General features: G+C 37.4%; 1 protein-coding gene across 1 annotated transcript; it reads left to right on the top strand.

The window, feature by feature from the left end:
* Nucleotides 1–441: 441 nt before the first annotated feature.
* Nucleotides 442–16,278, top strand: acer1 (alkaline ceramidase 1). The gene is made up of 7 exons (XM_012881398.3): nt 442–615; nt 9,320–9,432; nt 9,528–9,642; nt 11,800–11,938; nt 13,813–13,950; nt 14,035–14,172; nt 15,455–16,278. Exons 1-7 carry the CDS (start codon nt 609–611, stop codon nt 15,630–15,632), a joined length of 828 nt encoding a protein of 275 aa, XP_012736852.2. The 5' UTR covers nt 442–608; the 3' UTR covers nt 15,633–16,278.
* The last annotated feature ends 1,801 nt before the right edge of the window (nt 16,279–18,079 follow it).

The following is an 18,079-nucleotide window of genomic DNA, read 5'->3' as shown; positions in this document are numbered from 1 at the left end:
GTAGGTTAATAGGGTTTATAACCAACACAAAACCTCTGTCTAAAAACGATTAGGGGCAGAAAATGGCCAGAGTCCAAAGAAAAAAAAGGGCTCTGAGGACGTTCCCTGAAGTCCACGATCAGCGTAATTGGAAGCAAATTTAACAATCAAGGATGAGTCATCCGTGCGCCTTTTTAAAAATAATAATAATTTCACATCCAGCTTTTCAGGAACCAACCTACAGTTAGAGATTCCTCCACCATTCCAGCTGAACCGCCCTGAGCATGCGTTTATACTTGACTCTGACACTGTTCGACCGGTTAAGTTTGTTTTCAGAGGTAAGACCGGGGATTAGTCCGCAGCAGATATTCAGCGGCTGCGCCAGCGCCAACCGAGCGCTCCTAAACCCGCTTCATCCAATCTCCGTCTTACGGTTAAAAAGGCGAGAAAAACAAGCTCAGAGGTTGTTGTTTTTATTATTATTATTATTACTATTACCAATATTTTCCATTTAAAGACACGACGGCGTGGTGAACGGATAACGTCACAGCGGGAGCGTCTCCGTCCTCCGCCCACTTAAATCCACCTGTTGCGCCACTTGGAGCGGAGCGGCACCGAGGAGCGCAACCATGGGAGGTAGGAGCGCAGGCTCTCTGCTCATTTATGCTGAAGCGTTACACATATTTGCTTGGATTTTATTGTATGTTCTATATTCAGCTAGGCTTGGTGTGAAACTGGAAGCCCTATGAATGGAAATGACCTGAGCATTGTTGAACTTTCAGTAAAACACATTATGAAGACTAATTACACAGAGACTGGTGTTTTCATGCCTCCGTTTCTGTTAATTAACGTTATTTTAGATTATTATACACATTATCTATAGCTGTTACAGTGTCTGGCTGGTGTCTATATTTCACTCCATCCAAGCCCTATTTCTAAAGGCTTTGGAATTAGATAATATTTCTATGCTTCTGCCACAAAATGTCTCTCTTTATAAATTTATTTTATCTCTTTATGTATTTATTGTATTCAAGCCTTTTCTTGCTCCTGAGTCACAGTTATTGTGAACCTAACTGACTGCACCTCTAATGCTAATATTCAATAATTCAAACATATTAAAAAAACGTAATAAAAAAAATTCAGTAACCCAATTAACTAAGGTAAATACTTTATATTGATTAATTACTCACAGATTGATGTTTTAAAGCCCTTGTTTCTCTTAATAAGTTAAATAATTTTTTTTCTTACACATAATGAAAACAGGACATTTAAGAATAGAGTATTACTGTCTGAAACTGATAAAAAATATATATATTTCAACTAGTGTTGCGCCGATGCCATTTTTTGGCCCCTGATACCGATACCCGATACCTGGCTGTGCAGTATTGGCCGATTCCGATACCATCTGTTTGAAACTGATGTGTGTGTATATATGAAGAACTGCATACTACTTACGGTAGTAGAACTTTTTATGGCCTACCTGGAATGGGTGACAATACTTGAATAAACCTTTGGCTCTCAAATGCCAAAATAGTGCAACTTTCATGAACTTATATAACATGTATAATACTAGTCGGGAGAGAGAAGGCTGCGTTCAAGTGACATACAAACATCAAAATGGTATCAGTGACCTATTTGTTGGTACTTGCCGATACCGATACCACCATTTTAGTGCTGGATCGGGGCCCCGTCCGATACTGGTATCGGTATCGGCGCAACACTAATTTCAACTCTATTTATATAGAGCCAGTTCACAACACATATCATCTCAAGGTACTTTACAAAATCAAATTCAATCAATTGATATAGATTGGTCAAAAGGTTTCCAATCTAAGGAAACCCAACAAATTGCATTGAGTCTCTCCAAGCAGCATTCACTCCTCCTGAAAGAGCGTAGAGCCACGGTGGACAGTCGTCTGCATTGTTGATGGCTTTGCAGCAATCTCTCATACTGAGCATGCATGAAGCGACAGTGGAGAGGAAAACAGAGCAGCGAAACAAAAGAGCACAGAAGCATACATTGATCCAGGAATCCTTTGTATGTTATAGGGTAATAGCAGATGATCTGTCTCACCTGGACAGTGTCACAGCTAACAGAATGATACAGTCCCATCCCAGATTAAGTGATTGATTAAGAAGTTTATTTTTAGGACTCTGATCCAAAGATTACAAATTCTGTCTTTTCAGAATTTAAAAGCAGCACATTTAAAGGTTTTGATGTCATCAAGACATGCCTGTAATCAAAGTAATTGATTGGATTGATCAGGATTTATGGATAATATATAGCTGAGTGTCATCAGCATAAGAGTGGAAATTAGTCCCATGCTGTCTGATAATTTTACCAATCAGAAGCATATATATATATATATATATATATATATATATATATATATAGTAAAGATAATTGTCCCAAGGACTGAACCCTGTGGTACTCCACAAGTGACCCTAGAGTTTGAAGAAGATTAATTAACATGAATAAACTGGAATCTGTCCGACATATGAGATTTAAACCAGCCTAACGCTTTCTTCTTAATCCCTACAGAATGTTCAAGTCTTTCTAGGAGAATATTGTGTTCATCAAATTGGATTGTTAATCATTGAATCGATATATCGATGTGGATCGATGTATTGTTACACCCTAGTGCTTTCTGGTCCTTTCTTGCATGTAAACGTAAAGGAATATGCTCATAAATAGGGACTATACTACACGATAGGTACCACTAATTCGATGTCAAAGTTTTAGAAGTGCATCTGAACAGTTTCATCCTGCACCTTTTTACAACATCTTATATAGAAAGCAATTACATTCATTCTGATGTTGTGGGAACCCCTCCAATTTTTTAAAGCTGGAATTTCAATTTTATAGAGCAATACATGAGGTTTCATTTAAATTGAAACTTGAAAGATCTGGCTTATGAGTTCAAATATAAAGCACCATTAAAAAGCATTTGTGAAATCTAATGTGTGAATGAGCCATGCATGATTTTTCTCAAGTTTATATTTCACCTCCCTGCCTTTACATCAGCACTCTTGTTTTTGTGATGTTGCTTCTGCTGGCTTAGTCAGAAACAGAACTGTTCAGGAATAATGGCATTACACTAACCAAAGGTCTTGTTGAAAGACTATTGTTTGTACTAAATAGCCCTGTCCTTACATATCAGATAGTTTTAGATCAATCCTTTGACCTAAACATGCAACATATATATGCTCTCTATGTGCATTATGCCTTTATTTGTCTACAGGTTATAGCCTTTAGGGCATACAGTGTTGTGAGCAACAGCTAAAAGCAAAGCTTAGATATGTCTGAGGGTAAAATCCCCCTAACATTCTCCAAATTATCAGCCCCCTTTCCATCTTAAAGTGAGGAAGATGAAATCTTGAATCCAAGGATATAGCAGATTTCTACTGCATCCCAAAGTGTTGCCTGGTTCGTCTTTTCCTTTTAAGGCGATGAAAAGATACAGTGAATGGTTACTGCTCTGCTTGTAAAACAGGAACAAAACCTTCATAGAAACACATTCTAAAGCCATGGTTCTCTACCCCGGTCCCTTGTAGTGTGTATTAAGGTGTTTTCCCCTTACCACACATCTGATTTCAGGCTTCTGCAATTGTGGATGGCAGCTGAGGAAGCAATCATTGGAATCAGTAGTGTTGTAACAGAGATGCATCTAAAACAGTAAGAACTGAGGCTCCCGTCCACAAGGACACGAGAGTAGGCGCATCCACAAAGGTATCTTGTTGTATAGACTGTCCGGCCACAAAGATCCAGTGTTTTGGGAGAACGTAAGCAATCATTTTTTAAACCGGGTCCCACAATAGCTACTTTTCTAAACAACGGTTTTGTTTTTCCCTTGTGTACATGCGAGCTGGATCTTTTATTAAATGATGACGTTGTAGCTTCGTCTTTCTCTGTAACCCGCATGCGTATCACGCACGCAAATAACAACAAACATGGCGCCCTATGCAGCTATTAGCATCCTCGAACTCTTGCTTTCTTGCCAACCTACATAGAAATCATGTTGAGCATGTGTAAATGTTTGTGTCCGATCCCCCATGGTGCTGCGTTTACTTCATATGAGTTGTCTGGGCATGTCCTGTGTTTTTTTGTGAGCAATGTCAGAGCGCCACCAGTTGGCCTGGCATACCTACTACAGCCTTGTCAGGTGTGCTGCGTCTTCTCGTGTGTTTTTCTTAATTGTTTATTTAAAAAAATTGTGTTCTTTGCATGTGGATGGGGCCTGAGAGGCCTGAGAACCAGGGCCGAGAGACCCTTTATCTCTGCTCCCTGCTTGCATTTTCCTGCTTTTCACTTTTTATTTCCTTTGTATCTCTTAGCTAAAACTACAGAAATTTGGATTTAGTTGTTTTTTTATTTATTTTTTTTTTTTCCCCCCCCCCCCCCCCCACCCCCCGTGTGGACTATTTTAGTTTTCAGCTAATCCACACAAGATGCCTCTTTACACCCTAGAGGAGTCAGTTCACAGGAAAAACGCTGAAAAACGCTATGAAAAGAATTCAACATGAGGTGGATATGGAGAACAGCCGTCTGTACACCCAAATCAGAACCAAACCTGTATCCAACTAGAATGTATCTTGACAAAATGTCCTAATTCAGCCAAATAAACTACAAAAGCTTAGAGGAAATCATTGAGCAGCTAAGTTCCTCCTCCTGCTGCCTTGATGTTTTACCCACAGCTTTCTTTAATAATTGATAATAATTGAACTTTATTGATCTCACAATGGAGAAATTCACTTCTGCATCTTAACCCATCCCCTTGGGGAGCAGTGGGCTGCCACTGTGCGGCGCCTGGGGAGCAATTGGGGGTTAAGGGTCTTGCTCAGGGACCCAGAATGGCAGCTTGTGGGAGTTGAACTCAGAACCTCTGGGACCGAAGCTCAGTGCTCCAACCACTAGGCCACCACTTCCCATTTAAGAAGGTTTTGCCTGTCATAGAGTCTGATTTGACTCAGATAATAAACACGTCCCTTCTGTCAGGTGTTTTCCCCCAGTCCTTAAAAACAGTATTTTGGACAGACAACTTTTCCAGAACTACAGGCCCATCTCAAACCTCCCCTTTATCAGTAAGATTATTGAAAAAGCTGTATTTCAACAACTAAACACCTTCTTAAAAACAACCAGCCGCTTTGACGTATTCCAGTCAGGTTTCCGTGCTCACCACAGTACAGAGACCACCCTTATCAAGGTGTTTAATGACATCCATATAAATACAGACTGTGGAAGAACCACCGTGCTGGTTCTATTGGACCTCAGTGCAGCATTTGATACTGTTGATCACTCCATCCTGTTAGAACGCCTGGAGAACTGGGTCGGCCTCTCTGGTACAGCACTCAACTGGTTTAAGTCCTACTTAAAGGACAGGGACTTTTTTGTGTCAGTAGGTAACTTTACATCCCAGACCACAAAAATTACATGTGGGGTTCCCCAAGGGTCCATCCTGGGTCCCCTCCTTTTCAATATCTACATGCTCCCTCCAGCTCAGATAATAAAAAACAACAACATCAGCTACCATAACTATGCAGACGACACACAGCTGTACATCACCATGTCACCAGGTGACTATAAACCAGTTCAAGCACTGAGTAAATGCCTAGAAGAAATCAATGCATGGATGTGCCAAAATTTTCTTCAATTGAATAAAAACAAAACTGAAATAAGAATTTTTGGTCTAATACAGGAGAGATTAAAAGTTAGCACACAGCTTCAGCTGCTTCAGCTAGGAACCACTAATCAGGCCTGAAACCTGGGTGTAGTGATGGACTCAGACCTGAACCTCCAAAAGCGTCTAAAGACAATTACAAGGTCAGCTTTCTATCACCTGAAGAACATTTCCAGCATTAAAGGACTAATATCTCAGCAGGATCTGGAAAAACTAATCCATGCGTTTATTTTTAGTCGAATTGATTACTGCAACGGTGTTTTCACAGGTCTGCCTAAAAAGTGGATCAGACAGCTGCAGCTGATCCAGAACGCTGCTGCCCGCGTCCTCACTAAGACTAAGAAAGTAGAGCACATAACCCCAGTTCTAAAGTCCTTACACTGGCTCTCTGTATCTCAGAGAATATACTTTAAAATACTTCTGTTAGTCTATAAATCCCTGAATGGCTTAGCACCTATTTGCCTTCAACTGCTCTAGTTAAACTGTTTTACTGAAACATCATTAGTTCAACTTTGTAGTCCAACTTTTTTTAAATGTTTGCTTTTAGTTTCCATATTACCATGTTTTATTTTGTTTCTACATTTTATTCCAACTTGCTTTTATTCTGTTTTATTTTCCTATATTTTAATCATGTTAAAGCACTTTGCATTGTCTTTTTACTAAAATGTGCTATACAAATAAATTTGCATTACCTTGCCTTGCCTTGACTCTAAGGAATCCAGATATGGTTAAAGGGTGCTACATGACCCTTTGCCATTCACCCAGTTTAAATTAGCTGATAACTCCACAATGAGACATATTTTTCACTCACTGAATACACTCCCTGTGTATCACTGTACAAGGGCTATACTTGTGTCAAGTTTTCAAATAATGTGTTCTTTGTGTGTACAATTTGTCATTAAGTTCGGTTGTTCCTGTTTTTCCGCCTCTGAATAACCTCTGCCAGCATTTTTTGCCCAACGTTCATTTTTCTTTTCCTTATGCCCTCCTTTTTTCATGACTGATTGCCTGTGAGACCAGCCTTGTTAAACAAACATTGCCTTTTGGAGGTCTGATTTATATTATCTCGTTTCAAAGGTAAATAACATGCCTGCTCTTTTAGATTAGTAACTTCTGATAACCTTAGTTATGCTGGATTTCAACACCTGATAAAAATCAGCATTTTTGAAAAACATACTGTATTCAGACATAAATATATTTAATATACATTTTAAAAACATTAGCTAAAGTCACACGCAGGCATATTGGCACATATTGGCATACTGATACTTAGCAATTTGAGGAGTCTTGGCTGCTTTGAACCTCAAACATAGTTGAGGTGAGAGCGAATCATAGTCTGATCCCAGGTGCTGCCTGAGATCTTCAGCAAGAAGATCATAGCAGCTTATGACTCTAGCAAGGGATAAGTACTCTAAAAATAAGTTTAAATCAGCCATTCCCCTGTCCATTAAATAGTCTAGAAATAAAGGACATTTAAAACAACTGAAAACATTTCCAGATCCGGCTATCCAAGCAGTTTACCCTGAAAGCAGGCTGCAAGAGGCCAAAAGAAGTCTCCAAATACCCTCCAATGTCATCAAAGGACTTAAAATGGACTCTGCTACGGTTGATATAAACGTGCATGCCTTTGGAATCAGAAAGAGACTGAAGAAGTTTAACTTTCATGTAAGGTGTGCAAGGATAAAAATAAATGTGAAGACCAGACTAACATTTGAGAGTGTGGACAATAATGTAAATCATACAGCTGATGTGTCATGGTTTGGGGATGCTTTGCTACAGCAAGACATGTCCAGATCAGCGTCACATAATCCACCATTAATTTATTGTATGGTGCTCGAGGAAAATGTGAGACCAGCTGCAGAGTAGAGCGGAAGCAGGGCATAAAACCTGCAACATGACAATAACCCTAAACATACCTGTAATTTCACCAAAGACCGCCGAAGAATTAAGAAAAGGAAAATCCTGGAATCCAGTCGAAGCCCAGTTCTTGAGCTGCACATGCAAGAAGCCTCCTGAACATCTCAACGCTGAGAGTGAGGAGTGAGGCAACCTTTCCCCAGACCTTCAGAGACTGATAGATCGCTACAAGATGTATCACAACTTAAACAGCAAACACAATGTACCTACAGTTAAGGCCCAGATTATTCATGCCCCTGGCAGATTTATGGTTAAAGTAATTTTAATTTTACCAACACCTTTCTGTTGACATAATACCAATACAGAACCAGTCTTTAGGGAACTAAATATTAGCTTGATGATGGCAAGGGGGCCTTTCTAACCTCAAAGACTTTGTGCTCATTAAAAAAGTGTAGTCATCAAAATACTAGTAAAAGACATGCAGAGCTGGTTGGCATGCGTCAGAAGAAAACACGTGCACAGGCATTTTTTGGGGCAGGTGCTCAAGAAAAAAAAAAAAGGGGCACCCATCACTGAATTTATTGATTCAATGGAATAAAAAACTGGAGGAGATGGTAGTTAACTTGCATATCTACTTTTGTTAATACAATTCATACATAGCTAACTAAAATTGTCAGATTGAATAAATAAATGAATACCAGACATGAGTAGACAGAAGAGTGTCTTATTGTACATGTGTTTTAATGACATAACAATAAATAATCATCAGACAATATTCTGAGAAATTACCAAAAGTCTGCTCTGGACAAATTATATGAATCTATGTTTATACTTAAAGTAATGTATATATGTTTAAAAATAGCCCTCTTTTGAACATACTGCTCCTTTTGTTAACTTTCTCTGAAAAATGTGTTTTTTTTATAGATTTTATAAAATCCAAAATCAAATTCCATGTTTTTTCCTACAAACATTGCAAAAAACTTTGATTCTGATCGTGATGTTATGTTAAAGGCTTGTGGAGAACCCTGTGCAAATACTGCTTATTCCTGCTGTCCGATTAAGTTTAAAATTGCATACAAATTAAAGGTCAAAGTAACTTAATTTGCTTTTCTCTCCTTGTTTTTCTCAGATTGACCAATTTGGGTGGGTTCCTCTTGTCTTTTAGTTCATGCGAGGCTTTAGAGGATGATTCCTGAACTTACGGTTCATCTGAAGAAGCTGCAGATTGTTGTCATGTTTATGTAGTTTAAAGACCCAAATACAGAGAGGCAGGCACAGCCTTTAGAAAAAAAGAGTATTTAATGACAGAAATATCTAAAAACACACACGTGCTGAAGTACAAACGCAGAGAGAAATACTCTTGAAGACCGGCAAGTGTAACCTGTATGGAAACCCCTTAGTGACAATAATCAAATCCCAAAACAACCCAGATAGAAAACCAAGTGAGAGCCAAAAACACAAATACACACCGTTAGAAGTGTTAGAGACTAAAAAGTTGTAAATAAATCTGCTTTGTTTGTAAATGTATTGTCAATGCTCTGAGCAAAGTAAAAAAGAAAAAAAAAAGGATTTTGTTGGATCCTACAAATTTATTCTCTCAGGTCTAATGACTTAAAACCATTAATGAGATATAAAATCAGCTCACAGAGGGAGTGGAAACAGATTTTCATAAACCACATTTAAATGGTCTGTTGGGACGGAGGTGGCCTGCACAGCTTTATTTGAATGTGCACAGGGTCAGGTGTGCTCCGCCTGATGGCTGTTTTTTTTTTATTTATGTTTACTTTCTTCTCGCTGCCTCTCAGGCTTCTATTCGACTGAAAAGATGGCCAACGTTTTCGCCTACGAGAGCTCAGAGCTTGACTGGTGTGAAGACAACTATAGATACTCGGAACATGTCGTGGAGTATTTCAACACGGTAAACTCCTGAGGCAGCGGATCGTGCAAGAACGACTCGTTTTTACAGTTTTAAGATGTTTAAAGCCATCCTTTAATTTGCCGTTTTCCCTGCAGGTCAGCAGCTTTTTTTTCTTCATCATTTCACCCATCATGCTCTACCTGCTGCATCCCTACGCCAAAACGAAGAGCCTGGCCATCCACATGGTCTGGATCATGATGATCTTTGTAGGCAAGTCCATTTTATGTATATTGATTGCACTGAGCCATCGCATCACTCTTATTTGTAGCAGCAAAATAAAAATATAAGCACAGCAAAAAGGTGTAGCATTAAGGTATTTTACTGCCAACATGAAGCTAGACCATTATAACATGTTTGATGACCTTCACGGTGTGTTTCAATAAGGGCTGGAAGGTGTATTACTCCTCTGAGTTGTTATTTCAATAAGGTGCTAGTCCCATCTCACCAGAGGACACATTTAAGTAAAAATCCTTTTAATCATTTTATAATATTTGCTTCTTTGTGATGGTAGAGCAGAAATTACTTTTTTCCTGGCAGGTTTCCAGACAATTACGTAGTTGTACATGGGGTCTACCCACTGAGCTATATTATACACTGGAGTGCTAATCACCGTCTGTTAGAACGAGTCGCTTTGAAGCCACCAGCCGCCATATTGGTACTCCCTATTTCCCCCCAGTAACTAGGGAATATGTGTGCTACAGCATCGAATAACGAGGATTTTCTCATGTTCAAGGGGGGCTTAAAACTTCTAAAATGTTAAATGTCATATACTTTTATGTTATGTTCTAAAACTATCAAGTACTGAGAAAGTTATGTGCTGAAATATTTTGCATTTTATTCATTATTATATATATGTTTAACATTTATAAATATATAAATAACAATATACAAAAACATATATTTACATATGTGTATACATATATTTACATATATACATATACACATACTTATATATATATATATATATATATATATATATATATATATATATATATTTAATATGAATAATATGTAAAATACTCAGCACCTAATTTCCTAGTAGTTGATAGTGTTAGTACATCCACTGACGGTAGAATTACCTGTGAAACGTTTTCACACAGCCAGAAAACTGCTTGTTGTTACAACCAAATCCTATGGGATTCTGTGAGAGTAGGGAGTAGCAAGTTGGCGGCCAGTGACTTCAGTTTTTCGGCAAAATCAGCACTCCAGTGTATTATATAGCTCAGTGGGTCTACCATCTGATATGGACTTAAGATGCTGATCTGGAATGCAGTGAACCTTGGAAGTTTTTTACCATCCTTCTCATCGTGCACGGTGCCAAGATAAACTTAGGTCTCCTTCCAGCCTCGTCAGTCCCAGTGAGACTTGTCTAAACTTTTTTAATGTTGCTCTGGCCATTAATATGAGCAGGTTTAGGTGTGTAGCTCTTCTTGTTGTAGGCATTTCCCTACCTGAAAACATCAGCAAACATCTGTTTAACTTGAATGACATGCACTCCTATCTTTCTCATTTTGAAGAGAGGCTAAGAGGAATCACATCTTAGTAGTACTCAGGAGAAACAGGAAATCGTGCTAATTAAATTTTTTCAGTTAAAAAAAAAACTGAAGACATTAATGATACAAAATCCTTCAGTTTCTTTTTTCTTTTTTTTTTGATAATTAGTTGAATGACCTCTAATTGTGGTGCCAGGGAAAATAAATTAAATAATCTAGGGGGGTGGGGCTTCCCCGGTTCCCCACTAAATAAACGTATACAGATTAAATGTAACTATTTTTCTTAAAAACAAAAAAAATCTGTGTTATCCCACTCTTATTTAATATTTAGACTTTTTAAAAATAACTTAAAATTGATTTTAGTTGTGTTTTTGCTTTTTTTGTACAGACCTGCAAACAGGTTTGCTAGCAATGCTGAGAACCTGGGTCGATTGTAATATGCTAACTGTACTAAGACCAGTAAAAATTAAGTTTAAGTAAGGAAAAAAGTATCCGTCTTTGTTTTTACTACAGCAGTTTTCAGATTGTTGGGGTAATTATTAAAACTTTAATGTAAATCTACAAGAGGTTCAATTGAGTACATAATATCTATAATAGAGTTGGCTTTGGGACCTATTTTAAGACTTTGTGATGGTCATGTTTTTTATACTAACCCAAGTGTAATCCTACATTTTGATGTATCATAGTCAATCCATTTATTTATTGTTACCAATACAGTTGTACAACTCAACCAGTAAATCTTAGAGTTTTACTGTATGAACCTCAGTAACCCCCACATTGTCTGTTCTAATATATTCATCTTTCAAACAAACTGTTGGTACATCTTGTCGTGGCATTTTTCCACTAACAGAGCTTGTTCTTCTATGATCGGCAGGACTTTTCTCGGCGTACTTCCACATGACCCTCAGCTTTGTCGGCCAAATGTTGGATGAGCTCTCCATCTTGTGGGTGCTAGCTGTGGGATATGCAGTTTGGTTTCCTCGTAAACTGTTTCCCTCTTTCATCAAAGACAGGTAAGTTTAGTGTAATGATCAGAGGGAAAGGACCCAGAATTCAGCCAGACCAGCAGAGGTTTCTTTTAAAAGAAGCTTTTTAATCACAAAATCAAAAGAACAGGGGACAAATCCAAACTGGCTGTCAAAACAAAAAGATGACACAAAAAATAAACAAACGAGCAGGGCAGACAAGGCAGGAACATACCGGACAGAATGGCTCAGGTTTCTGGACGAAAAGGGGTCAAAAAGCAAACCAACATACAGAATTTGCAGGCGGAGACTCACCCAAACTCAACAAGACGACCTGGCACTGATGTCTGGTCTCAGCAGTTTATATGAAGGTGGAATCAGGTGAAACCGGTGAGAGGTGATTGCAGCAGGGGTGGAGTTAGGCAGGTGTGCAGAGTAAGTAATTAGACCAGACATCAGTGCCGAGGCTCAAAACAAGAACAAATAAAAAAAAAAAAAACCAAAACTAAGAAACTTCTGAAGACATAACAGAATAAACTACAACAGTAAACACTAATCTAAACAAGAAACCAGACTAGACAGAACTCAAAACAGCCAGATAACAAAAGACAGGAAAGAGAAGGAAAACTAACACTAACAAACCATAACAGAACTCAGAATATTACATTTAGTTTTGTACAAGCAAACCTGGCGACACATCGCTGCCCTACCCTCCAACGAGTTCACGCAAGGTCCGCTACTAATTATCAAAACACACACACACACCTAAATAAGGCCGAGGAGGCGGCCACACAGCAGGACTCATTACTCTAAGCAGGGGTGTCCTTGTGTGGTGCCTGACCGCATTTCAAGAATTATACAAATTTGGTCCTCCTGCAAATGGAGCTGTTACAGATTAAACCCTTTTTGTTGGTTTTTAGGATAAAACTTTCAGTGACAAGTTTAAATATCCTTGACTATAAGATGGGAGGCACAACACAAACAAAAGTTCTTCTAGTGGCCTTGTTTTCATTTCATTTTTACAGAACGTTGTTGCTTTTGTTACTGGGAACAGACTAAACATCTAAACATTTTAGAGATTAGCAAAATAGAAAACAGTCAACCCAAAATTTTATTTTATTGAGGGAGACATCTGAAGCAAAAAAAATGATTGTAGGTCTAATTTCCTATTTATTTATGCAAAGCTTGGACAAATGTTTTATTTTTTGCTGAGAAGAAAATGATTCACACTCAATTTATTTAGCATTTTCTTATTTATTTAAAAAAAAAAGGAATTATATCTCCTGAGTACTTTCAACTTGGTGATTTTGGCGCCCCTGGTTCAAATCGTTTGGACACTGCTGTCCTGAACACTGAATACTGCAGTTTTCACCTTATTGTGTCAGAAAAGCGCTGTAAGAACAGCACCACTGAGTCTGTGTAAATATTTAACCACAAAAAGAATGATGTAATAATTATGAGTACATAAATAACTCCTAGAAGGACCTTTCCAGTTATCAAAACAACAGGGTCTCTTATGCGAGAGGTGTTAATGTTTTAGACGATTAATTAAAGCCTGATACAGATATTTGAAAGGAAATTTAACATTTTTAAAAGATAACATCTTTTTGGTTGCTTTAAAAATGAAAAAGAAAACGTCAGGCTTTCAGATTTGCTTTGTAAGTGACTATATTTTCCTCATGTTTTCTGCATTTGTATATATACTGACTTTGTTGACGAGGTAGAGGTCTCAGAAATACTTGTATGAAAAATTATACATTCGGAGTTATATGGTTGCAGCCACAGGAAAGAGTCTTTATTCTCCCTTGTTGAAGCTTTGTTTTTCTTTATGCTTTTCTTTCTTCCGTTGAGCGTCACGTGAATTTGAATCGAACATTTCTGCATGTTTGCTTAAGGCTTCTCCTCTGACTCCCCAACCACAGGTCTACATTTTCCCGACTCGTCCTTCTGATCACCGTCCTCACCACTATATCATCGTTTGTCAAACCCACAGCAAACGCCTACGCCTTGAACTGTTTTGGTGTCCACCTTTTGTACACCTTAGCTGTGGAGATGAGATGGTAATTTATTTAAACTTTTTTTTGTAGATCTTGAAGCATGCAGCTTTGCTTTTTGAATCACCACAAATCTTTCCCTAATCTCAGCTGCACTGACCAGAAGGCTCTGCGTCTCGCCAAGCTGTCGGTGGCTCTGTGGGTGCTCGCCATCTCCTGCTGGATTAGTGACCGTTTATGCTGCAGCTTCTGGCAGAGATTAAACTTCTGCTACCTTCACGGGATCTGGTAAGACTTTTGTTCGCTGGCGTTCTGTTGTTCGTTTTTACTCATGCCATACAGGGCTGTGAATAAGTATTTGCCTCCTTTTAGAGGTAGTCCGTTTTTGCTTTTTTCTTTTTTCTGTGTAACATTTCAAATTAAGTTTTACATCTGACAAAGAAAACCTTGTGAAGACAAAAAGCAGAAAAAGTCTATCTGAACATACCTGGATGTTTTGGGGAAAACAATTGCCCCTCTAATTAAATTGTAAATTATCTGTAATTAGTCAAAAAAAAATTGAAAGCTGTTACTATATACAAGCTACACTAAGGTCTAATTACTGTCTGGCCTGCAGAATCACCTGAATAGAACGAGTTTACAGCATGAAGTAGGCTAAAATATTTTAAAAAGCATCATCTTATGACCATGAGCTAAAGAAATTTCAGAAACAAAGTCACTGGTATCAGTCTGGAAAGTGTTTCAAAGCGTTTTATAAGGCTTTGAGACTCCAGTGACATTCAGTGGATATCATGATCCCCAAAGGTTGAAAAAAGAACAATATTAAACCTCTCATGTGAAATGTGGCCTCCCAAAATTACTCTAGTAGTGCATTAACGACTCATCCAAGAGGCTACAGGATAACCTCTAAAGCACTACAGGCCTCCCCTGCCTGAGATAATGCAAGTTTTAAAATTAAGAAAGAGACAGAACTTAAATGGCGTCCACAAGGGAGTTCCAAGGTGAAAGCCACTATTGACCAAAAAGACAACATGAAGGCTCTTCTCGCATTCACCAATAGAAACACCTTCAAGAAAATATTCAGCTGACTGATGAGACAAAAGCAGAATGTTTTGGAATGTGCGCGTCCCAATGAATCTGGTGAAAAACTAACACAGCATTTCAGGATAAATCAAGACTTAAACTTGGTAGTTTGAAGCTGTGAGGCTCCTTCAGGATTGGGATTGATTGTTTTCTTGCAGGAACTTCTAAACAGGGATGTTTTTTATAGCTTTTTTTTTTTACCTTGATAAATTAACTGAAAACTACATTTTGAATTTACTATGGGTTCCTTTGTCTGGTATTGTTTTTTCCCAATGATCTGAAACATTTAAGTGACAGAAGGCCAAGAAGAGAAGAAAACTGTGGTTTAGCAAATACTTTAATATTGTTCCATCTTCATTTGTACTGTTGTCTGTCTTGTGCTGGACAGTGTGAAAAAAAATCTTAATCTCAACAAGTTCCTCCTGGTTTTAATAAAATAAAATTTGAATTATTGTGCAAATTTTAGCCTCTGTTTTATGTCTTTCAGGCACATTCTCATTGTGATGGCCGTAGCCTATGCCAACACGCTGATAGCTTACCTGGATGCCATTAATGAAATACCCTATTTGCTGCATGGACTGGAGTACTGGCCATGTGATAAATGGGCCATTGGACTCCCCCACATTGTCCTCTCCAGCTCTCCGAAGACTCAGAAACAGTGCTGATGAATCATCAACCTTGGCATTTCATTTGTTATCAAACGTTCACGACAACTGAAAGCTTGTGAACGGCCTTATATCTGAGTCCTAGTGATAAATATCATAGTTTAGACTGAATTTATCATTTAAATCTATATCTAAAGCCACAAAAACAATCAAGTCAAAGATGTAATTGACATAATCAAGGTAACTGCTTTAGTCAGAGTATTTGTGTAACCATCAAAATGTAATTTTCAAGGACTTTTTAAAGACAAAATTGGCCTCAAAGTGGTGTGCAGCGAATACTTAATTTAAGGCTATGCAAAGTGAGGCTAATCTCAGACTGTATCTCTACTTTACTACAATCTCACTCTTTTGTAAACTCTTTTTTCACACTCTTTAGACTGCCCTCTCTTTATACTCAGGAAGTGGGAATTTAACCTTAAATAAATTCAAGCTGCTCCAATTTCAATGTCCAAGATGGCTGCCGCCCATGTAAAACAGTGAAAGTTGCAGATGAGATGTGAGCTTTTCCTTAACACTGCTGACAGTTCATATCACATTAAATCAGGGGCTTACATAGTATTGCACAACTTCTGTTTGTAAAGATGATTCCTTTAGTGTGTTTGAATGCATAAAATGGAGAGAAATATTGACTTGTCTTGCAGCTAGTAGTTAGTTAGTTAGTCTTCCGTTAAGTTAAAGTTTCTTTAGCAAAAAATGTTTTATGTGACAAAGGGCTTTTTAAGAATGATAGACCAGAGTCTGATGCTAAAATCTTGCAATGAAAACATGTATAAAATGGTGCTAATATAAGTTAATATAATATTTTTAAATTTGGTGATATGGTAGAAATCTTGTATAATTAGCTCCAACCTAGCTAAACGCTTGAATTTCCCATTCAAAACCTTTTAGAAAGCTTTTCATTACAGATAAAGTACTAAATGCTTATGAATTCAAACGATTTCTACTCAAAAGTCGAAAAGAACAATCTAAAAACCAGCCCTGAAGCAGACAGGAGGCTGGCAGATTAATGCCAACACTCTGCTATGTTTACATTTTCTTTTTCCTGGTGAAAGACAAGCGCCAGATTTGTGTGCTGCAACTTGAGTTGATGAAAAGGTGATTAATCTTTTATTTCAATGCATCCAGCTGTCCTTGAAAGATCTTGCGGACATACTTTAGCTCGTGCCATAGTTGCACAAACTCATCAGGATCCAGTTGTGAAGAGATGTCAGAAAGATATAAAAGACTCCACTAGCAACCTGGGATAATAAAGAAAACAGAATAATTAGAAAAAATATACAAGAATGGATGTAATATTTATCTAAAACTGATTAAGAAACGAGATAAACTTGTCAAAGATGCCATCAGGAGGCCTTCTTCAACTCTAAAGAGCTGCAGGAACGCCTGGGAAGTCCCTGGGATGTTTTACCTGAGACAACCTCTGTTTACCTTGAGATGGAGAGACACCAAACAATTTTCACATGCTTTACACATTTTGAACAAAAGTAATTATAATGAAATTTTAGGGATAGTGAATTCATAATTTTTTTTAAAAGTTTTTCCACACATGAACAAAGAACTTCAGGAAAACTACAGAGGCAGGAAAGTCAAGATGAGACAGCAAATATTTGCACTTGGTGCAATTTGTAAACATAACTTCAGGTATCAAAGTGTTGTCCATTTTAATAATTTACCATATAGTTTATGTATGTCTTTGGTAAATATTATGGTTAATAAGATTTGGATTATGTTGTATGGTTTACTTACACACACACACAACACACAACCACACACCCTGCAAGATATATATATATATATATATATATATCCTATATATATAGTATCTATCTCTACTATATATATATATAATATATCTATATCATATTATATATATTTATATCTATACATATAATATATATAAAATGTACCAATCCATATAAGAGCTGCCTAGAGTCTACAGACTTTTAACGTCCTTTTAAAGACCCACCTCTACTCTTTTGCTTCAAATTAAGTGGCGCTTGATATCTTGTCTTCTATTTTCATATTATTTTATTTCTTGTTAAACTAAAGAATTATTTTATTCATGATGTGTGTGTGTGTTTGCATTTTTATTCTTTTTAACTAATCAATTATTTCGTTTTTGTCAAGCACTTTGGTGAAACTTGTTCGAGGTACAGTGCAATATAAAAAAGTTTAAATTGACCAATCCTGGTGGTAGATTTTTTTTTAAGGGCAAGTTAAAACTTTTGTTTTAACAGATAATTATTCATTGCATGTTATAAATATCAGATTTAAAATCTATCGTTTAGTAATATGACTGATTTAAATTGTCCTGTTTTACATCTTTTTCTGTTTCAACCACTGTGTTTTAGTACCTTGAATTCTGAACTATTTAATTTTATTTCATGATTGTGTTTTTAGACACCTGTTTTGAAATTCTTAACTCTAATATAAATCAAAGTACTGTA

This window comes from Fundulus heteroclitus, chromosome 9 (genome assembly GCF_011125445.2).
Source record: "Fundulus heteroclitus isolate FHET01 chromosome 9, MU-UCD_Fhet_4.1, whole genome shotgun sequence".
Lineage (NCBI taxonomy): Eukaryota > Metazoa > Chordata > Actinopteri > Cyprinodontiformes > Fundulidae > Fundulus > Fundulus heteroclitus.
This window is presented reverse-complemented; position numbering and strand designations above follow the sequence as displayed.

Coding starts and splice junctions, on each gene's coding strand:
- acer1 (XM_012881398.3), top strand. Junction 11,939..13,812: donor CCCTCTTTCATCAAAGACAG/GTAAGTTTAGTG, acceptor CCCCAACCACAG/GTCTACATTTTCCCGACTCG. Junction 14,173..15,454: donor TGCTACCTTCACGGGATCTG/GTAAGACTTTTG, acceptor TATGTCTTTCAG/GCACATTCTCATTGTGATGG.